This window comes from Dendrobates tinctorius, unplaced genomic scaffold, assembly GCF_039654945.1.
Source record: "Dendrobates tinctorius isolate UK_male_01 unplaced genomic scaffold, ASM3965494v1 ptg000189l, whole genome shotgun sequence".
Classification (NCBI taxonomy): Eukaryota; Metazoa; Chordata; class Amphibia; order Anura; family Dendrobatidae; genus Dendrobates; species Dendrobates tinctorius.
The window spans coordinates 2,676,898-2,696,438 of record NW_027361856.1 but is presented as its reverse complement, the minus strand read 5'-3'; the positions used below and the strand labels follow the sequence as shown (position 1 = coordinate 2,696,438).

Genomic DNA, 19,541 nt, shown 5'->3' with positions numbered 1-19,541 from the left:
CACAGGTAAGTTACAGGTGCTGTTAATTACACAAATTAGAGAAGCATCACATGATTTTTCGAACAGTGCCAATACTTTTGTCCACCCTCTTTTTTATGTTTGGTGTGGAATTATATCCAATTTGGCTATAGGACAATTCTTTTTGTGTTTTTTTCATTGAAGACAAATTAAATGAAGATAATAATACCAAAGAATTTGTGTTTGCAATCATTTTCAGGAAGAAACTGACAGAATTACAGGGGTGTCAATACTTTTGGCCACAACTGTATATTTATATAGTATATATATATGTATATATGCTGCTCGATATACTGCTCGAAAAAAATAAAGGGAACACATCCTAGTGCATTGTGTTGGTTAAGTGTATATTTTTGATTTCACATTTGTCACTTTAATATCTAAGAATGCTTGTCCACTTGACTTTCTGACCAGCTCTCCCAACAGAGTGTAACTGCAGGGTCTTACTACTGTATTACAACTAACAACTAATACCTTCTTTCCAATTACATACAGATGGGCGCTGAAGACTATCCAGAAGACTACAGTAACATCCCTAATGAGAATCATACAGTTGCTGCCCACCCATGGCTCCACACCCTGTTCTCACCCATTGCTTATTCCATGACTTGTGTCCTCGGACTTATTGGGAATGTGCTCGTCATATATGTGTTTGTGTTCAACGAGAAGATAAAGACTCTGACCGACACCTTTTTGGTTAATTTGGCCATTGCAGACATCCTGTTTCTGCTCACCCTCCCATTCTTGGCATATGAATCTGCACATGCCTGGGTTTTTGGCAACTTCCTGTGTAAGATCATAAGGGTCACATACAGGGTGAATTTATTTACTTCCATGCTGACGCTCACTTCCATCACATTTGACAGGTTTATTTCTATCACTAAAGTCACTAAGGCAGCTAAGTACCAGGTGACTAAACACAAGAGGCGGTACGGGTTGTGTGCCCTCCTCTGGACCCTGGCTCTGCTCCTTTCCATTCCTCAATTCATATATAGCAACAGCCATAACCGGGAGCAATGTTTTGAGGAATACAACCCTCACATCATGGAGATCATGGTGGTTTCATTCCAGATGACAGTGGGATTTCTAATTCCCTTGACCTCAATGATGTTTTGTTACAGCTTTATTCTCCGGACTTTGGTTAATGCCAGAGGTGTCCAGAAGAGGAAATCAATGAAGATAATAGTGGCCATAGTAGTTGTGTTTATAGCCACACAGTTGCCTCATAATGCTCTTGTCCTGGCTCTAACCCTCAATAAGGAATTCACATCAAGTTCAATCTTTACAATCATGAGTGTTGTAATGGAGGCCATAGCTTACGTCCATGCTTGTCTCAACCCGGTTCTGTACTTTTTTGTCGGTACAAAATTTAGAAAGAATTTCTGGAAAATGCTGAAAGGTTTAGGTCTCAACCGGATGCAAGATGAAACCACAGATCATTTGCCAACGACAGAAGGAGACTCCAGAAACGTTTCTGCTTCAACAAACATATGTGCAACAAGTGTGTAAAGCATTTCTTGGGAGGAGCAGACGCCATTATGGCTGAAGAGTTGGAGGAGTTAAAGAGTTATTCCTATTATTGGATAGTGCTTGTAAAAAAATAATCGCTTTCTAAATGTTATTAAAAGGTAAATTTCAAGCCACTAATGCGACATTAACACTGTTGTTGTCAATTTGATGCCTTGGAGATCGACCACTGCTGCTATCTAGTTGGTAAGCATTGCAGTGAAGCTGGCTGGGATTAGAAGTTAGAGCTCACACTCCTCAGCATAAATATAATTGCTCCAATATTGTCTCTGAAAAATAGGATGAATGTCATGCGAGTGCAATGCGATTTTTATCAAGTAGCATTAGTATAACATCCGAATGACATGCGTATGCAATCTGTAGTCAATGCGTTTTTAACATCAGCTTCTATATACTGTCATTCTCTGTGTCATTAAAAGCTAGTTTTGTAAGTAATAAAGCAATCTTATGGCTAGATAGATAGATAGATAGATAGATAGATAGATAGATGGATAGATGGATAGATGGATAGATGGATAGATAGAGTAAAAAAATGGAACAGCTTACTTAAAAAGTGCAATGTGGGTGCAAAAGCCTTCCAAACAAAACATTCACATTTTGTAAGAGTATAGAGTATATAGAAGTAAAAAAGGTAGACAGCACTCCAATAGTTACAAAAATAAGTTGACTTTATTTAGCCCATATGGCGTGGCACGCTTCGGTTCAAATGAACTTGATAAAGTTCATTTATTTGGTAACTATTGGAGTGCTGTCTACTTTTTTACTTCTAGATAGGTGGATAGATAGACAGACAAAATAAATGGGATAGATGTCCTGTAGATATTTAATGACTAGTGTTGAGCTATACCTTCCGATATCGGGAAATATCTGATCGGATTGGATCGGACCAATAGCCCAAAAATATCGGGTATCGCCGATTCCGATACCGGAAACCCATGCAAGTCAATGGGGCACAAATATCGGAATGAAAATAAACCCTTTCTTTCCTTGCACATCCAGTTCGGGAGGGGTGAAGTGTGGGCGGAGACTGTGCGTGTGTGTGTGCGAGCGGGGTCTGTACGGGCCTCTCAGGGGTCTGTGCGGGCCTGCCGGGGGTCTGTGCGGGCCTGCCGGGGGTCTGTGTGGGCTGCCGGGGGTCTGTGTGGGCCTGCCGGGGGTCTGTGCGGGCTGCCGGAGGTCTGTGCGGGCCTGCCGGGGGTCTGTGCAGGCTGCCGGGGGTCTGTACATGCCTGCCGGGGGTCTGTGTGGGCTGCCGGAGGTCTGTGCGGGCCTGCCGGGGGTCTGTGCGGGCCTGCCGGGGGTCTTTGCGGGCTGCCGGGGGTCTGTGCGGGCCTGCCGGGGGTTGTGTGTGTGTGCAGGCATCGCCGATGGGACTACAAGTCCCATCGGGCTATGCCTGATACAGTGACAATGATTGACACATTAGCCAATGATGGGACAGTAGTAGTCCCATCATCCAGCTAATGTGTTGAATGTAAAAAAAAAAAAAAATACATACTACATACATACTACCTATATACAACATTCATACAACATACATACATACTACATACATACTTCATATATACTACATTCATAAAACATACATACATACTACATATATACTACATTCATACAACATACATACATACTACATAATACATACATACTACATATATACAACATTCATACAACATACATACATACTACATACATACTACATGTATACTACATTCATACAACATACATACTACATATATACTACATTCATACAACATACATACATAGTACATACTACATACATACTACATACATGCAACATATATAAAACATGCTACAGACATACAACATACATACTACATACATACTACATACAATACATTCATACATTCATACAATACATACATATAGACATACAGTACATATAACATAGAGTACATACTCACCATCACTTGTCACTTTGATCCCCGAAGCCAGTGTCATCTGTAAAAAATATTAAAATAACAAACAATCAATATACTCCCTGATCCACAGAAATCCAAGAGTGTCCCACGACGATCTCCCATGGAGAACAGCAGCATCAGCTGATGCGACCGCTCTCTAGGGGCCCCAGGAATACAATGACGGGAGGTAGGTATCCTTCCACACTGTATTCCTCTGCCACTGTAAAAAAAATAGTCCCTAGTCTCACTTTTGGCATTGCTGTGTGAGAAAGTTCCCACGCAGTTTTTGCCATAAAGTGAGACTATTGAACTATAGTAATTAGAGTTGAGCGAAACGGGTCGAAAAATTTCAAAAGTCGCCGACTTTTGGCAAAGTCGGGTTTCATGAAACGAAACCCGACCCTAGGATGAGGTCGGCCACGAGGTCGGCGACTTGCGCGCCAAAGTCGCGTTTCAAAAGTTTGTTTTGCGCTCTTTTTCAGCCAATCAGGATCCACGGACACTGTGGGCAACGTGATGACATAGGCACGGGTCACCACCATCTTTCAGAAGGGCATGCAAGTGATTGGCTTGCTTTGGTGGGCGTCACATGGGGTATAAAAGGGCGTGCACGCCGACCTCCATCTTACTTCTGCCGATCTCAGTATAGGGAGAGGTTGCTGCTGATTCTGTAGGGAGAGCGTTAAGCAGGGAAGAAGACAAAAAAACTGCTTCTGCTGCTAGCGATTTGGCCTGCACAACACACCAGTCACTGTGTGTGCAGTGCAAGGGGAGGCTATATTGTGGTGTATCAGTGGTGTTGGTTGTTGGGCTGCCTTTTAAGGCTTCCTGACAGGCTGGCATTGCTGTTTACCCACTGCTCTGCAAACTGCTTTTTTAAAAGCAATCCAATCTCCCTTATCCTCTAGTCACTTTTGTCACAGCTGTGCCATCGAGCCTGTGACATAGCGCTCAGATATCAGTGGGCCTCACACAATCCAAAAGTGTCCAGTGTCCACAAGTGTCTGCAGAAATTCAAAATCTCCCTTATCCTCTAGTCACTTTGGTCACAGCTGTGCCATCGAGCCTGTCACATAGCGCTCAGATATTCATTGGGCCTCACACAATCCAAAAGTGTCCAGTGTCCACTAGTGTGAGAAGAAATTCAAAATCTCACTTATCCTCTAGTCACTTTGGTCACAGCAGTGCCATCGAGCCTGTCACATAGCGCTCAGATATTCATTGGGCCTCACACAATCCAAAAGTGTCCAGTGTCCACTAGTGTGAGAAGAAATTCAAAATCTCACTTATCCTCTAGTCACTTTGCTCACAGCAGTGCCATCGAGCCTGTCACATAGCGCTCAGATATTCATTGGGCCTCACACAATCCAAAAGTGTCCAGTGTCCACTAGTGTGAGAAGAAATTCAAAATCTCACTTATCCTCTAGTCACTTTGGTCACAGCAGTGCCATCGAGCCTGTCACATAGCGCTCAGATATTCATTGGGCCTCACACAATCCAAAAGTGTCCAGTGTCCACAAGTGTGAGAAGAAATTCAAAATCTCACTTATCCTCTAGTCACTTTGGTCACAGCAGTGCCATCGAGCCTGTCACATAGCGCTCAGATATTCATTGGGCCTCACACAATCCAAAAGTGTCCAGTGTCCACAAGTGTCTGCTGAAATTCAAAATCTCACTTATCCTCTAGTCACTTTGGTCACAGCTGTGCCATCGAGCCTGTCACATAGCGTTCAGATATTCATTGGGCCTCACACAATCCAAAAGTGTCCAGTGTCCACTAGTGTGAGAAGAAATTCAAAATCTCACTTATCCTCTAGTCACTTTGGTCACAGCAGTGCCATCGAGCCTGTCACATAGCGCTCAGATATTCATTGGGTCTCACACAATCCAAAAGTGTCCAGTGTCCACTAGTGTGAGAAGAAATTCAAAATCTCACTTATCCTCTAGTCACTTTGGTCACAGCAGTGCCATCGAGCCTGTCACATAGCGCTCAGATATTCATTGGGCCTCACACAATCCAAAAGTGTCCAGTGTCCACAAGTGTGAGAAGAAATTCAAAATCTCACTTATCCTCTAGTCACTTTGGTCACAGCAGTGCCGTCGAGCCTGTCACATAGCGCTCAGATATTCATTGGGCCTCACACAATCCAAAAGTGTCCAGTGTCCACTAGTGTGAGAAGAAATTCAAAATCTCACTTATGCTCTAGTCAGTTTGGTCACAGCAGTGCCATCGAGCCTGTCACATAGCGCTCAGATATTCATTGGGCCTCACACAATCCAAAAGTGTCCAGAGTCCACAAGTGTCTGCTGAAATTCAAAATCTCACTTATCCTCTAGTCACTTTGGTCACAGCTGTGCCATCGAGCCTGTCACATAGCGCTCAGATATTCATTGGGCCTCACACAATCCAAAAGTGTCCAGTGTCCACTAGTGTGAGAAGAAATTCAAAATCTCACTTATGCTCTAGTCAGTTTGGTCACAGCAGTGCCATCGAGCCTGTCACATAGCGCTCAGATATTCATTGGGCCTCACACAATCCAAAAGTGTCCAGAGTCCACAAGTGTCTGCTGAAATTCAAAATCTCACTTATCCTCTAGTCACTTTGGTCACAGCTGTGCCATCGAGCCTGTCACATAGCGCTCATATATTCATTGGGCCTCACACAATCCATAAGTGTCCAGTGTCCACTAGTGTGAGAAGAAATTCAAAATCTCACTTATCCTCTAGTCACTTTGGTCACAGCAGTGCCATCGAGCCTGTCACATAGCGCTCAGATATTCATTGGGCCTCACACAATCCAAAAGTGTCCAGTGTCCACAAGTGTCTGCTGAAATTCAAAATCTCACTTATCCTCTAGTCACTTTGGTCACAGCTGTGCCATCGAGCCTGTCACATAGCGCTCAGATATTCATTGGGCCTCACACAATCCAAAAGTGTCCAGTGTCCACTAGTGTGAGAAGAAATTCAAAATCTCACTTATCCTCTAGTCACTTTGCTCACAGCAGTGCCATCGAGCCTGTCACATAGCGCTCAGATATTCATTGGGCCTCACACAATCCAAAAGTGTCCAGTGTCCACTAGTGTGAGAAGAAATTCAAAATCTCACTTATCCTCTAGTCACTTTGGTCATAGCAGTGCCATCGAGCCTGTCACATAGCGCTCAGATATTCATTGGGCCTCACACAATCCAAAAGTGTCCAGTGTCCACAAGTGTGAGAAGAAATTCAAAATCTCACTTATCCTCTAGTCACTTTGGTCACAGCAGTGCCATCGAGCCTGTCACATAGCGCTCAGATATTCATTGGGCCTCACACAATCCAAAAGTGTCCAGTGTCCACAAGTGTCTGCTGAAATTCAAAATCTCACTTATCCTCTAGTCACTTTGGTCACAGCTGTGCCATCGAGCCTGTCACATAGCGCTCAGATATTCATTGGGCCTCACACAATCCAAAAGTGTCCAGTGTCCACTAGTGTGAGAAGAAATTCAAAATCTCACTTATCCTCTAGTCACTTTGGTCACAGCAGTGCCATCAAGCCTGTCAGATAGCGCTCAGATATTCATTGGGCCTCACACAATCCAAAAGTGTCCAGTGTCCACTAGTGTGAGAAGAAATTCAAAATCTCACTTATCCTCTAGTCACTTTGGTCACAGCAGTGCCATCGAGCCTGTCACATAGCGCTCAGATATTCATTGGGCCTCACACAATCCAAAAGTGTCCAGTGTCCACAAGTGTGAGAAGAAATTCAAAATCTCACTTATCCTCTAGTCACTTTGGTCACAGCAGTGCCATCGAGCCTGTCACATAACGCTCAGATATTCATTGGGCCTCACACAATCCAAAAGTGTCCAGTGTCCACAAGTGTCTGCTGAAATTCAAAATCTCACTTATCCTCTATTCACTTTGGTCACAGCTGTGCCATCGAGCCTGTCACATAGCGCTCAGATATTCATTGGGCCTCACACAATCCAAAAGTGTCCAGTGTCCACTAGTGTGAGAAGAAATTCAAAATCTCACTTATCCTCTAGTCACTTTGGTCACAGCAGTGCCATCGAGCCTGTCACATAGCGCTCAGATATTCATTGGGCCTCATACAATCCAAAAGTGTCCAGTGTCCACAAGTGTCTGCTGAAATTCAAAATCTCACTGACATCGTTTGAGCCTGCCTCCTGATGTATAGACATATATTTTGAATGTGTACGCTATCCATACATGTTATCTGGGGATACGGAACCCTTTCTCACCTTTGTGCAATCACGTGCAATCCATACTGGGCCTGACACAGTCTGAGCCTGCCTCCTGATGTATAGACATATATTTTGAATGTGTACGCTATCCATACATGTTATCTGGGGATACGGAACCCTTTCTCACCTTTGTGCAATCACGTGCAATCCATACTGGGCCTGACACCGTCTGAGCCTGCCTCCTAATGTATAGACATATATTTTGAATGTGTACGCTATCCATACATGTTATCTGGGGATACGGAACCCTTTCTCACGTTTGTGCAATCACGTGCAATCCATACTGTGCCTGACACCGTCTGAGCCTGCCTCCTGATGTATAGACATATATTTTGAATGTGTACGCTATCCATACATGTTATCTGGGGATACGGAACTCTTTCTCACCTTTGTGCAATCACGTGCAATCCATACTGGGCCTGACACCGTCTGAGCCTGCCTCCTGATGTATAGACATATATTTTGAATGTGTACGCTATCCATACATGTTATCTTGGGATACGGAACCCTTTCTCACCTTTGTGCAATCACGTGCAATCCATACTGGGCCTGACACCGTCTGAGCCTGCCTCCTGATATATAGACATATATTTTGAATGTGTACGCTATCCATACTTGTTATCTGGGGATACGGAACCCTTTCTCACCTTTGTGCAGTCACGTGCAATCCATACTGGGCCTGACACCGTCTGAGCCTGCCTCCTGATGTATAGACATATATTTTGAATGTGTACGCTATCCATACATGTTATCTGAGGATACGGAACCCTTTCTCACCTTTGTGCAATCACGTGCAATCCATACTGGGCCTGACACCGTCTGAGCCTGCCTCCTGATGTATAGACATATATTTTGAATGTGTACACTATGCTATCCATACATGTTATCCGGGGATACGGTACCCTTTCTCACCTTTGTGCAATCACGTGTAATCCATACTGGGCCTGAGAACAGATGGCGAGCTGTTAAGCAAGCTACAGCACCTGTGGTTTGCACACGTAAGTTTTTCATTTTTTCAGGAATGACGGTTAGGCCTAATTCCGGAACTGCGGTTGACCTGCACTTACTGGGAAATCATCGTTCGCGGGTAATAATTGTAATCACAGATCCCCATCACTAACGTTGTTCAGCGGGTTATCTGCACCTGTAAGCGACAAACGCTGGCCTTTTCAGTGTAGCGCACATGCAGCCACGGACATGTAAGGGCATGACACACCAGTTATTGGCCAATCTCATGTGCCAGAGCCTCACGTGTCCCTCTAGTAAGCCAGACTCGGACTGCGGGGCATGACGGAGTCTCGTTCGTTAGCGGAATTAAGCTTGCAATGTGTGCATCTGTTCTGTAGCTTGCATGGTTGAGGTTTCCCAGGTGGAGTCGAATTAAACCGTAGGCTCCACTCCTGGTGGTGCCCTTCTGGACATTCCTTTAAGGTTCAGCTTTGCAACCATACTGCCCACGTAAAACAAACACTTTGCCTTCATGAACGCTGTTTGGAGGGTCATGACTCATGGGAATAACGCCGCCCAATCAGTTAACCTGCTAGAGAGATCCTTCGTTGCTCCCAAGCATGACATCACACTCCCTAGGAGGAAGGTAATGCCACTGTGGCGACCGTACTCCTGGGGGCGACACAAGTGCACTGATGCCCAGCCACTGCTCGATGAATCTGCTGGTACATTGACCCAGACCACTACATTCCCCTCGCACTCTACACGGCCTGAATATGACCCTGATGAAACTCAGGTTACCCTTCCCATATACAGTTCCATCTTACACGGTGACAAAGAGGAAGCTGCAGATGAAAGTGCAGGTTCGGCCCACCCGCCATCAGACACACCACCGTACTATCAGGGACCCTGTGCCAGTGCCATCGCCAACGAGTGGGCCCCCCCTGCTTGCTCAGGATCACAGCACTTGCAAGGTTGAAATACTGTGCAGTGAGATGGAAGATGGGAACGACGAGGAGTCCAGACTAGTACAGGGATTCCCTAGCGAGGAGACTTATTTGATTGTTTTCAATGTTGGGACAGCAATTTTTGGGGGAGCACTATACTCTGGAGAATGATAGAGGGGGCCCACCATACACTGGAACATTCCAAAGGTGGACATCAGACACTGGAGCAGCATTTACAGGGCCCATTATACACTAGAGCATTAGAAATGGGACCCATTATGTTTGGAGCATTATTTGGGCCCATAAGACAGTGGAGCTTCATCCATGGGGACCAACATATACTGTAGCATTATGTGGAGCTCATCATATACTGCTTCAAACATTATATGGGACCAATGATTCTGTATGGAGAAATAGATGGGCCTTGTCATGAGATGTAAAAAGTGAAGTATTTTTCATTGTACTATACCGCTATTTCTCTGCCGTATCGGAGCATGATGAGTTGTGGTATGTGTTAAAGGGGCGCTCTTTTGCCCAGGGCACATGAAAACCTGGAGCCAGCCCTCCCCCCCACAACTTTAGCCAAATAACCCCCATTTTTCAGTGCGTAACTTGTATTATGAAGTTAATTAAGGTTGACAAGCTTAAGTAAGAAGAATTGATGCTTTTGGCATTCAAATGGGCACTGTTGGTGTGTTTCCTGTCCTCCTCTCACTGCCGACTTTTATTCCCCATTGACTTACATTGGGTTTCGTGTTTCGGGACGACCCCGACTTTTCCCTATAATCGGACGATCTTGCTCGACCCGACTTTTGGAAAAGTCGGGTTTCACGAAACGAAACGCGACCCTAAAAAACCAAAAGTCGCTCAACTCTATCTCTCAGTGATGCACTGCAGGAGATCGTCGTGGGACACTCGTGGATTTCTGTGGCTCAGGGAGTATATTGGTTGTTTGTTATTTTAATATTTTTTACAGTGAGATGACACTGGCTTCGGGGATCAAAGTGACAAGTGATGGTGAGTATGTATTCTATGTTATATGTACTGTATGTCTATATGTATGTATTGTATGAATGTATTGTATGTAGTATGTATGTAGTCCATGGCCCTAGGCCCCAATATCAATGTCGGTGATGTTGTTAGAGTTTATAGAAGTAGTTCGTGACGCCACCCGTGGTGTTTGGCAAGTATGGTGTTAGGCCAACGCTGCATACAGATCCACTGGGACTGATGGTGCGGTGCAGCGGAGATGGTATAGCTCCCCACAGGCGGAGCTGTAGTCCCAGGGCAGTGTAGCTGCAATGGATGAGGAGAGGCGCAAGATGGGGTAGATCTTGGTACCCAGGTGTAGCGGTGCTGGAATAACTGGAGGACACAGGGTGTGCGGTTCCAAGGCTTTACTCACTGTTTGCAGTTCACACACATGCATGCCTCCGTACTGTGTTCTCCGAGTCAGGGCTCCAGCCAACCTCCAGGCCAGGTAGGGTTCTCCCTTCCACACTCCGCCAATATGTTCCTTCACTGAACGACTCCTCAATGCGCCTTAAGGTGCGAAGCACTCCAGTACTTAGTTACCCTGGAATGCCTCTCTCTAGGTGTTCCTAGTCTTTACTTGTATGACAGACAGCTGTAGCCTGCCTCGGGGACTCCTCACTACGTCCCAGCTCTCTACTCGATTGCTGTTGTGCCCCAAGTCTATGGTGGGAGTAAGGCGTTAGCGGCTCACTACTCCTCCGGTGTCTGTTGCCAGACCTAAAGTTCCAATCAACCTCGGGGACCGGGCCCCGGCCTTTGCGCTCTCGACTGGAAGGGTTCTCTCTCTTTCTCAACCTGCTTCCCACCGTCCTTCTCTTCTCCTTCGTTCCGATCTGTTCTATCTCTCTTATGGAATCTGCAGTATCCAGTCTGCGTCTCCTTCTCTTTCTTCCCTGAGAAGCTCGTTCCACTAAGACCAGTCCTCAGCCTCTCCTGACTGACTGTCTTCCTCCGTCTTGAGCTCCTCTCTGGCTGACCTGCTGTCAGCCTGCTCTCTCTCTCTCTGACCCTCCGTCAGACTGACCAACTAGAAATCCTACACTTTCCCTCTCTTTTATAGCTAACTCCACCCACCTCCCCAGCACCTCTTGTGTTACGAAGCCAGGGACCACAAAAGTCAACCTATGACCTTTCCAGCCTAAAGCATGGATGGGCCCCTGCTGAACTATCTTGTGTGTGGGGTGCGAGTGTGGAGTGTGGTCAGGAGTTCCCACCTTACCTGGATGGTGGGGCACTACACCCTAGGAGAAGGTGCAGTACCTCTGTGGCGACTGAAGCCTCAGGGGCGCCACATTTACAAAAATACAAAAGATGTTACAAAGAGAGAAAGATACAATATATACAGGCAATTACAAAATAAAAATGGATTAAAGATGAACTTACATATTTCAGTCAATGGCATGCCATGTGGAAATGGGGGGAGGGGTTCCCAAAGGCAAAGATGGTATATGCTGTCTCCCCCAGGTCTGAACAACCTGCAAAATTGCTGTTCCTGCTTTATAGTTAGCCCATAAACTTAGGGACTTCCCTCTGTGCTAACCTCACCGGGTGGCTGGATATGCCCCCTTTGGAAAGTTATGAAAAACCTTCTATTGGCCATAACTCTTGGGGGGAAGCTCGTAGAGGGACAACGGAAGTATTATATGTCTGCTTACTAGTGATGGGCAAGCACTAAAATGCTCGGGTGCTCATTGTTTGGGTCGAGCAAATTGGAATACTCGGGTACTTGGACAGAACAACGAGCCCAATGTAAGTCTATGGGAGACCCGAGCATTTTTACCGCGATCCCCCGGGGTCCTTTTAAGGTCTAAAAACATCTGAAAATTATGGAAACACTGCTCAAATGATACGGGGACATCATGCAGATCGCCCCTGGAAGCATTCCTGACTCCTAGTTCACAGTTTTAAACAAATTTCTCAAGAGTTTCATGCCATTTTTACCAGTGCACCAAAAAACATACCAAAACGAAACCAAAATGTATTTTGCTGGGAAATATGTAAAGGAACATCCTTTCCAGGTTAATGACTTGTATATAAGGCAAAATAATTAACCCCAGACCAAAATGTTGCTCCACCATTTGGGCTATTTAGACACAGCGTTTTTGAAGCGTTTTTCAACTTTAACATTGCTTTCAACCAATACTAATGCGTTCACTGTGAAATGTCATTGTAACATTTAACAACCCTAGCTGGCCATGTGTTGTATAACACATAAGGAGACACATCTTGTTTCATTTCTGAAGGAGGAACTGTTAAAGTCACAAAGCCTATTGGGTTTTGTGACTTTATAGGGCATCAAGTGGCATTGATCTGCTTAAAGGGCCATTATTAAACAGTAGGTCTCCTATGCTGTTATTGCCTATGCAGTGAGTGGCTGGGCTGCCAAGAATTACAACATACCCCAATACCCCTTTCATGAGAGGTACAGGAGGGCGTCCTGAAACAATGTTTCATTGAATGGAAGGCTTGCCCTGATATCAAGTCATATGCACCCCAATATGCCTTTGAACCCAGGTACTGGAAGGCCACATGAAAACCCACTTCACAGTCTTCAGTTGTTCCTGCCATACAGTTTCTTTATGCATTGAATGCATGGGCCGCCTTGACCCAAATTTGCACGCACCCCAATCCCCCGTGGACAAAACATGGAGGAGGGTCTCCTAAAAAAAATGTCCCATTACAAAGGAGCGGGTCTCCTACACTCGTAATGCCCATACACTAAGGGCCCCATCACACATAGCGACTCACCAGCGATCCTGACAACGATATCAACTTGTCAGGATCGCTGGTGTGTCGCTACATGATCGCTGGTAAGCTGTGAAACAGGCAGCTTCACCAGCCAACAGCACCAGCGACGCCGAGCAGGTGCGTCGCTGTGTACGTTAGTTACCAGCACGCTGATGCAGGGAGCTGGTAACTAAGGTAGATATTGGGTTTCTAAGCAACGCACATCACTTAGAAACCCGATGTGTACCTTGGTTACCAGCTCCCTGCATCAGCGCGCTGGTAACTAAGGTACACATCGGGTTTCTAAGCACCGCGTGCTGCTTAGAAACCCTGCATTTACCTTAGTTACAGCGCGCTAATCGCTGGTCTCCCGCCTGTCACACGCAGTGAAAACGTGTCCTGGCCATTTCAGGACCATCAGCGATAACTGTCAGGGGGGCCGGTCGCTGGTCAGTGTCACACATAGCGATCTCGCTGGTGAGATCGCTGTTGCATCACAAAACTTGTGACTCAGCAGTGATCTCGCTAGCGAGATCGCTTTGTGTGACGGGGGCTTAAGTGTATGGGCTGACAAACATTTCCCCATGGGGGGTACATTTTTTTAAAATATACTATGGCCATAAGAGAATAAGGAGACATCATGATAAATCATACTGAAATCAAACAAATAAACTAAAAATGTGAATCCACCTATGAAAGAAAATAACAAAAGGAAGGGGTGAGCACAGGTTCACAGATATGAAGCCAGAATATGTTCAACGAGATATGTACAGTATGTCCCTAGCAACAGCTCAGAGACAGGGATATAAATTAAAATATAATATACCGTATATACTCGCGTATAAGCCAAGATTTTCAGCCCATTTTTTGGGGCTGAAAGTCCCTCTCTCGGGTTTATACCCAAGTCATACGCCAGGGGGTTGGTGTGGGAGGGGGAGCGGGGGTGTCAGATCATACTTACCCCCCTGGCACGTCTCTGCAGCCCTCCCACTTCTTTAGTTGAAATGCATTGATCCTCCTCACTGGTCTGCTCGGTGTTTGCTATGGAGATATTTTTAAAGAACTAATTTTTTTTTTTTTTTTTTTTTTTCTTTTCCAAATATGTTTATTGAATTTTTCCATAAATAGCAGGAAGGACAGGGGTAACAAAACAAGGGGAACATGGGAAGAAATAAAAAATAGAGAACTCCACATTGAAACTAGAGCATATAACTTTCAGACCAGACTCCAAGCATATAGTACAGCAGTCTAATCACTTTACATATAAATTGAGTTCCACACTGCCCACTTTAAATGATATTTATGTAAGACATTGTTATTAAAGGCAAATCGTTCTTCTATGAGACTTTGTGAATGCAGAATGTCCAAAATAATGGGGAATGTGGGTACCTCTGTCTTTTTCCACCACAAAGCTATTTGATTCTTAATTACAGTAAATATGTGTATCATAACGTATCTGATGGATGTATCCACCCCCTCCATATCCAAGGATAAGATTACCATCTGGGGAGAGATCTTGACAAGATCAGATGATAGCAATTTAATATGTTCTCTAGTTTCCCTCCATAGATTCTGCAATTTGGGACAACTCCAAAAGAGATGAAATAAATTCCCCGGAAAAATACAACCTCTCCAACATTGAGACATACCATCCCCTATATGAGCTAGTCTGGTTGGGGTGAAATACCATCGGACTAGTACCTCATAGTAGGATTCCTGGAAAGACATAGAAACCATGGCCCTGCAGGTATGTTCTATGGCAAATTCCCATTGCTCTGGGTTAAAATTCTTTCTTAAATCAATCTCCCATCTTTCCATGTATACATGTTTCATAAAGATGGAGTCCCCATTTAGACGACTATATATATTTTTGCAGGTCCAATTTAATTTAGTATTACTGTGATTGACCAGTGAGGCCACAATCTCTAAGTTCAGAGATCTTCTACGTGTCAGAAGTAGTAGATTATCCTTCAAGATCTGATAAGAGAGAAACTCCCCAGATGGCATATGGTATTTCTCCTTAATCTCGGAAAAGGAGGATACCCTACTACCGTCCCATATATCTCCTACTTTCCTAACCTTTAAATCAAGCCAAATCCTGGGTATGGATGATTGAAACATTACCTCAAGGAGTTTAAGAGGACATTTTTTTAGTGAAATAGTTCTATTCTCTTTCTTTTTTAATTTAGCAAATTTCGACCAGGCGTCTAATATGGCATGTACAATTGGGTTAGAGTGGCGCTTAGTTTTAGGCTCTAATATATGGCTAGAGAATGTTATTTGTAACGGTTTATAACTACTACTTGCTAGTTCAAGATCCATCCATGCAGGCTGCTCTCCAGACTTGAACCATTGATGACTATTTTTAACCAGAGTCGCCTGATAATAGGCCCTAATATTAGGAAAAGCTAAACCTCCGTGTTTCTTACTTCTAAAAAGAATAGTATGTGCTACTCTTGGTTTTTTATTGCCCCAAACAAATATTTTAATTAGTTCTTGTATTTTATTTATGAGTTTTTCATTGACTTTGAGAGGGATGGAGCGAAAAATATAAAGAATTTTAGGTAATATGATAGATTTAACCACCAATATAAGTCCCATAAGAGTAAGGTTCAAACTTTCGAGATGTTTAAAATCCTTGGAAATGACATTTATTAGACCTTCAATATTACTAGGCACAATCTGATTAAAATTTTTTGTGATATTTATACCTAAATATGTCAAAGATTGAGTTTCAAACTGAAAATTAGTGGAAGCTAGAACTTCGTTAACATCTTCTGGCGGTACATTAAATGACATTACTTTAGATTTCCCCCTATTAATTTTAAAGCAAGATACTCTGGAAAATTGTTCTAATATTTCCATTAAGGTTTTGACTGATTCAATTGGATTAGTTAAGGATAAGAATACGTCATCCGCAAATAGGCTTACTTTATGGGTACAATTTTTAGTATTATATCCGGTGATAGATGGATTTGCCCTAATTGCTTCTGCTAAAGGTTCCATTGCCATTGCAAATAATAAGGGAGAGAGGGGGCACCCCTGTCTAGTCCCATTTGTTATGTTAAAGGATTTAGACAAATAATTATTTAGATAGATTCTGGCATTTGGGGTAGAGTAAAGAGAAAATATTTTAGAAATAAATTGATCGTCAAAGCCAAATTTGGACATGACATTTTGAAGATAAAGCCAATTGATTCTGTCAAACGCCTTTTCGGCGTCTAAGGTTAAAAAAAGAGATGGGACACTAGTTTTCTTAATTAAGTTGAGAAGATTAATGACTCTTCTCGTGCCATCAGCTGTTTGCCTACCCACAATAAAACCCATCTGATCTGTATTGATTAACTTGGGAAGAATATGTTTAAGCCTTTCAGCTAGTATTTTGGAGAATATTTTAATATCCCCATTGATTAGGGAGATGGGCCTAAAATCTTTGACATTCACTGATTCCCCCTTTTCTTTTGGTAATAAAACTATAGTTGCTTCCAACATGCTTTTTGGAAAGGAACCAGTAATTGCTACTTGATCATAAAGGTCCTTTAAAAAGGGGGTAAGGGTTTTGGCAAATATTTGATAATACTCGTTAGCATACCCATCCGGGCCTGGTGATTTCAGAGGTTTGAGATTTAAGATAGTTTTCTCAATTTCCTCTATGGAAATGGGTTTGTTCAATATATCTAGGTCCGAATCATTTATACAAGGAAGTTTTAAACCGGTCAAAAATGTATTTATGGCAGTTTGATCAGGGGAAGGGTACCCAGGCTCTTGATCCAAGTTATAAAGACTTTGGAAAAAATTCGCAAAAACATCAGCAATGTCTTGCGGGTGTGACTGCAGTTGTCCTGTTGTATTTCGGATCCTAATAATCCTTCTTGTAATCCTATCCCTTTGTATTTTCCTCATCATATAACGTGTGGGTTTATTTATGGAAGTGTAATAAGTGGCTTTAGTGGCTCTTATTGCTGCATCATAATCAGAAATAAGTAATGCTTTCAATTGCTGCCTTAAGTCTAATATTTCCATGTGAGTGGTATGTGATGGGCTTGCTAGACTATTTTGCTGGTCTTCTTTTAATTTAATTTGTGACTGTAGATTTGAGATTTTTTCCCTTTTTTCTCTCCTGTTTCTAGCCGATAATTGCATGATGCACCCTCTGATTACAGCTTTGTGGGCTTGCCATAAAATAAATGGGTCAATGTGTTCTGTGGCGTTATCTGTAAAATAGTTATTGAGTGCTTTATCTATGATTTCCCTAAATTTATTTGTTTTAATCAGTGAAATATTGGTCCTCCACAAGTAGGTATTAGATGTTTGAGGGCCTGTGGCAAATTCTACCCTTATTGGGGAGTGATCCGAAATAGTTTTTTTGAGAATTTCAATTTTTTTGAATTTAGAAAGAGAGAATACACTAGTGAGAAAAAGATCTATTCTCGAAGAGGACTGGTGGGATTCGGAGAAATAGGTATACTCTCTAGAGGAAGTATTAAGGCAACGGAAAACATCATATAATTCATTGTTGGAGAGCCAGTTGCCTAACGATGGGCGTGATTTTCGTGCCTGGGATGATGCATCCAGGTCATTATTGGGCACCAGATTAAAGTCTCCCACCAAAATCAACTCTCCCTTCCTGACCTTTTCAATTTTCTTGATTAGTTTATTAAAGAAGAGTAGCTGTTTACTATTTGGGGCATAGATATTAACTATAGTAAACGTAGTACCATTGAGATCACATACCAAGATGTGAAATCTTCCCTCTGGATCTACCTCTTCCAACTGCAATTTAAATGATATTTTGTTACTAACAATAGTTATTACTCCCGCTTTTTTAGTTGGTTTCAGAGCCTTAAATATATTAGAATAATTTTTATTCTGGAAGAACGGGTGGTTATCTTTAGCTAGTCTTCCTTCCTGTAAGCAAATTACATCTGCCTGGTAATTTCTAATTTCTTTCCAAGTCACGTATCTTTTGAATGGACTATTAAGTCCTCTCACGTTATAAGAAAGAAATTTAATATCCATTTAATGTGGAACCCTTGGAGTCTGGTTTCGTAAACGAGAACAAAGAAAAAAAAGAACTAAAGAAAGACTAAATTAATCACTAAAAATTAGAAAAAGTAGAGCAACTATACGGAGAACTCCTGGAGGGAGCCACCTATTGTGGCTATCTCCTGAAAGCGGGGAAAAAAGATGGCTGAGTTCCCACATGACCAGCCACTATAAAGTCAATAACAACAAGGACTTTTTTAACTAAATTTGATAGTATTTCTGAAGTAAAGACCTTAATAGTTATTAATGTAACTCCTCAACCTTTGTCCTTAATATCTTTTTGAAGATATGCTAGGAAATCTCGACCACCATCAGGATTAATCAGGGAGATATTCCTACCATTATGCCAAACTATGACTTTGGTGGGAAACCCCCATCTATATGCGAGGCCTAGATCTCTCAGTTTAGATGTAATCTCCCTAAATGCTCTTCTGGCATCCATAGTGTTTTTTGAAAAGTCTGAAAAGACTTTTATCTTGTCATATGTGGCTGGGAAAGTATGTTTGTCTCTTAAAAATTTTAAGATTTTTTCTTTGGTCTCGAAAAATAGTAACCGCATAATGGTATCTCTAGGTTTGTCTGGAGGTATGCCCCTTGGTCTTGGTAGTCTATGAATTCTGTCAATTGTCAAATGAATATCTGACAAAGTGGGAACTGCCTTTTTGAATAGGGTCCTGACATAGTTAGAAAGGTCATCTGGTAAGATGGTCTCTGGGATGCCCCTCAATTTAAGGTTATTTCGACGGCATCTATCTTCCAGATCCGCCGTTTTGGATTGGAGAAATTTTATTTTCTCCCCCATTTCCAAATTTTGTTGAACTAATGTCTCAACTTTGCTTTCCAGTTTAGTAATTTTAGTCTCGTTGATCTCGAACCTATGCGTGAACTTGTCGCTAACCTCTTGTATAAGATTTCGTTGTGCCTCGAAACCCAATGTAATAGAGTCTTTTAGTGCTTTGCAGAAGTTAGCGAGGACTCCTTCACATACCTGTCTGTCTGAGTCAAAAAAAGTTTCATAGTTAATTGAATCTAGTGTGGGTCTCTCCCGAAGCATGAGTGCAGAACGCCCTCTTTTTTGTAGGGGTTTATTAGGACTCCCATTAAGGGAAAATTCCTCTGAGGTGC

At 43.0% G+C, this 19,541-nt stretch overlaps 1 protein-coding gene across 1 annotated transcript in view; it reads left to right on the top strand.

The window, feature by feature from the left end:
* The window catches only part of LOC141055610 (C-X-C chemokine receptor type 6-like), a 126,718-nt gene extending 125,056 nt beyond the window's left edge, over positions 1-1,662 (top strand). The window contains exon 2 of the mRNA XM_073552258.1: positions 514-1,662. Within this exon, the coding sequence (XP_073408359.1) occupies positions 514-1,527 (1,014 nt within the window). The 3' untranslated portion in view covers positions 1,528-1,662. The remainder of the gene's footprint in view (positions 1-513) is intronic.
* The last annotated feature ends 17,879 nt before the right edge of the window (positions 1,663-19,541 follow it).